General features: G+C 35.7%; 1 protein-coding gene across 1 annotated transcript in view; it reads left to right on the top strand.

Moving 5' to 3' along the window:
- The first annotated feature begins 1,133 nt into the window (after nucleotides 1-1,133).
- The window catches only part of bri3bp (bri3 binding protein), a 4,450-nt gene continuing 3,401 nt past the window's right edge, over nucleotides 1,134-2,182 (top strand). Inside the window, exon 1 of the mRNA XM_014017373.1 lies at nucleotides 1,134-1,456. Within this exon, the coding sequence (XP_013872827.1) occupies nucleotides 1,277-1,456 (180 nt within the window). The 5' untranslated portion in view covers nucleotides 1,134-1,276. The remainder of the gene's footprint in view (nucleotides 1,457-2,182) is intronic.

Here is a 2,182-nt window from a genome sequence, read left to right as displayed (position 1 = left end):
ATTTTATATCGTAAACAACTAATGATTTACAATCTAAAGTCATTGGAAACAGAGTGATAAAATAAGCAACCGTGTTTTGATTTTATTTCGATGAAAAATTAGGAACTAATAATTAACTACATATATTTTTGATATGGTATTTTCTGCATTTACATAATTTAAGCTTTAAGTGGCACTCGTGACAAGGAACTTATTTTAATGGTGATTATCCGAGAGCTAACCATATCATTTCTTCAAAGATAGACTACTTAGAATTTGTTCAAAGAAAAAAATAACAAATTAAAGGATTTTATCAATACAACATGTATTTGTTCTTGAATTTTAAATTTTAACTCCTACTAATATTTGCTGTCTTGCCATGCTTCCTTCTACCCTCACACCTGTTCTTAATATAAATAACAAGAACTCAGGGGAAAGCTACTGTAAAAGTGGTGTGGTGAATAGTTTCTTTACTGGAACATGCTGTCACATCTCATAGGCAGGAGGCTCTGCTTTATCTTTGCTCTTGGATGCTGACAGACACTTTTTTGTAGCTGAGGTGACCTGAAACTAACACTGAGTCCATATTAGATGTTTAAAGTGTATCATATTATTGATGGTTTGTTGTGAATTATTTACATTGCATTTGTGTGCTCACATTTACACTTGAGAGTCTCTATCATAAAAAAAGAGAAGTATGTTTATTCCTACCGACCACAGTCAATAAAACATAAATCAAGTGTTATGTGCTCATTTGACACTTTTCATGTTTACAATTAGATATTTACTTTTTTCTACCAATTCAAAAGGATAAGTACATATTTTAAAAAAAGAGAAAAGAAAAGACTTGTCAATTAGGTAAATAGTACCACATTTGGCCAGAAGATGGCAGCAGCAAACTTTAAATGACCTTAATCTGCTTCAAATACAAGTGAAGGTAAATGATAGCTTTAAAGACCATGGGAAATGTAAATAGCACCGCAAAAAATCTATCTCGTTTTTCAAGCGCTTACTTTCAGTAATTTTACATTTATGAAAAATTTCAGCCTTAATATAATGCAGGAAATAAATTGCATCATTAAAAAGCAGTTTATTTTTTATTTATGAATTTCACAAACGTGAAAAATTGGGAGATAAAGGAGCTTCCGTGATGTCCTTGAATGTAACACGGGCTATCACCTCCACCACCATAGTTGGTGTCTCTCATCTTTCTCTGCAAGGTTAACTAGTTAACGAGTGTTTTCCTTGAAACATTTTAATACCCATTGGAGCTTAACATCCCGGGGACTTTGTTAATATGAGAGGAATCAGGTTTTTCGTGATTTCCGTGGTGCTTTCCGCTGTTTTGCTGAACGCAGCCGAGGCGGGCAGGAGCGCCAGGACCAGCAACCAGAACAGCTTTCGACGAGCAGCTAACGGCATCTACCAGACTCTGAGCAGTGTGTTCGGAGAGGACAACATCAGGGGACTGTACAAGGTAAACGGACAGGACACGGATCGTGCAGGACGGCGGTTGTCTTTGTCAGCACTGACCGGCGGCTTGTGGTTATAAGCATGACGAACAGGGAAGAAGAGGCGCGCCCCGGGCCTAGGCTAGCCATACATGTTGGATGCCATCTTGAATTATTCAGCCCAAATCTTGTTATTTAAGACTGTAAAATGTTCCAGGAACGGTCATATTCCAGTCCTGGTGTAGGGGGGAATTAAAAAAAAATTGTGTGCCCTCACTGGCCAAACTTYATTTCCTGATTTTGAAACAAATTTTTAAATATTTCCTGTATTTAGCCGCCAAAAAAAGAAAAGAAAAACATTAACATGTGTTCAGCTCCTCACAGCTTACCTAAGTTGTCACAAAGAATGTTTAGAAAAAATTCTAATTTCCATTTTCAACCTTTTAAAATGTGTCATAATAAAAGTCTAGTGTCACTCAGCCTTCAACTGCTTCCTGTTGAGCAATTTTTAAATGAATTCAGGATCTTCACAAATATTTAACAGAAAAAAATAAATTACTAGTACAAAATGTTACTTAAGTAAAAAGAACAAACATTTCTTCAAGACAAAAGCAACTATTTCAACCAATAATAACTGTCCTTAGGGCATCAGTCTTCATGTTTGTTTTTTGTATTGTATATGAAACAACCTAAAACTGATAAATGTCACTAACGTGTGTGTGTGTGTGTGTGTGTGTGTGTGTGTGTGTGTG

This window comes from Austrofundulus limnaeus, unplaced genomic scaffold, assembly GCF_001266775.1.
Source record: "Austrofundulus limnaeus strain Quisiro unplaced genomic scaffold, Austrofundulus_limnaeus-1.0 Scaffold166, whole genome shotgun sequence".
NCBI classification, from domain to species: Eukaryota; Metazoa; Chordata; class Actinopteri; order Cyprinodontiformes; family Rivulidae; genus Austrofundulus; species Austrofundulus limnaeus.
This window is presented reverse-complemented; position numbering and strand designations above follow the sequence as displayed.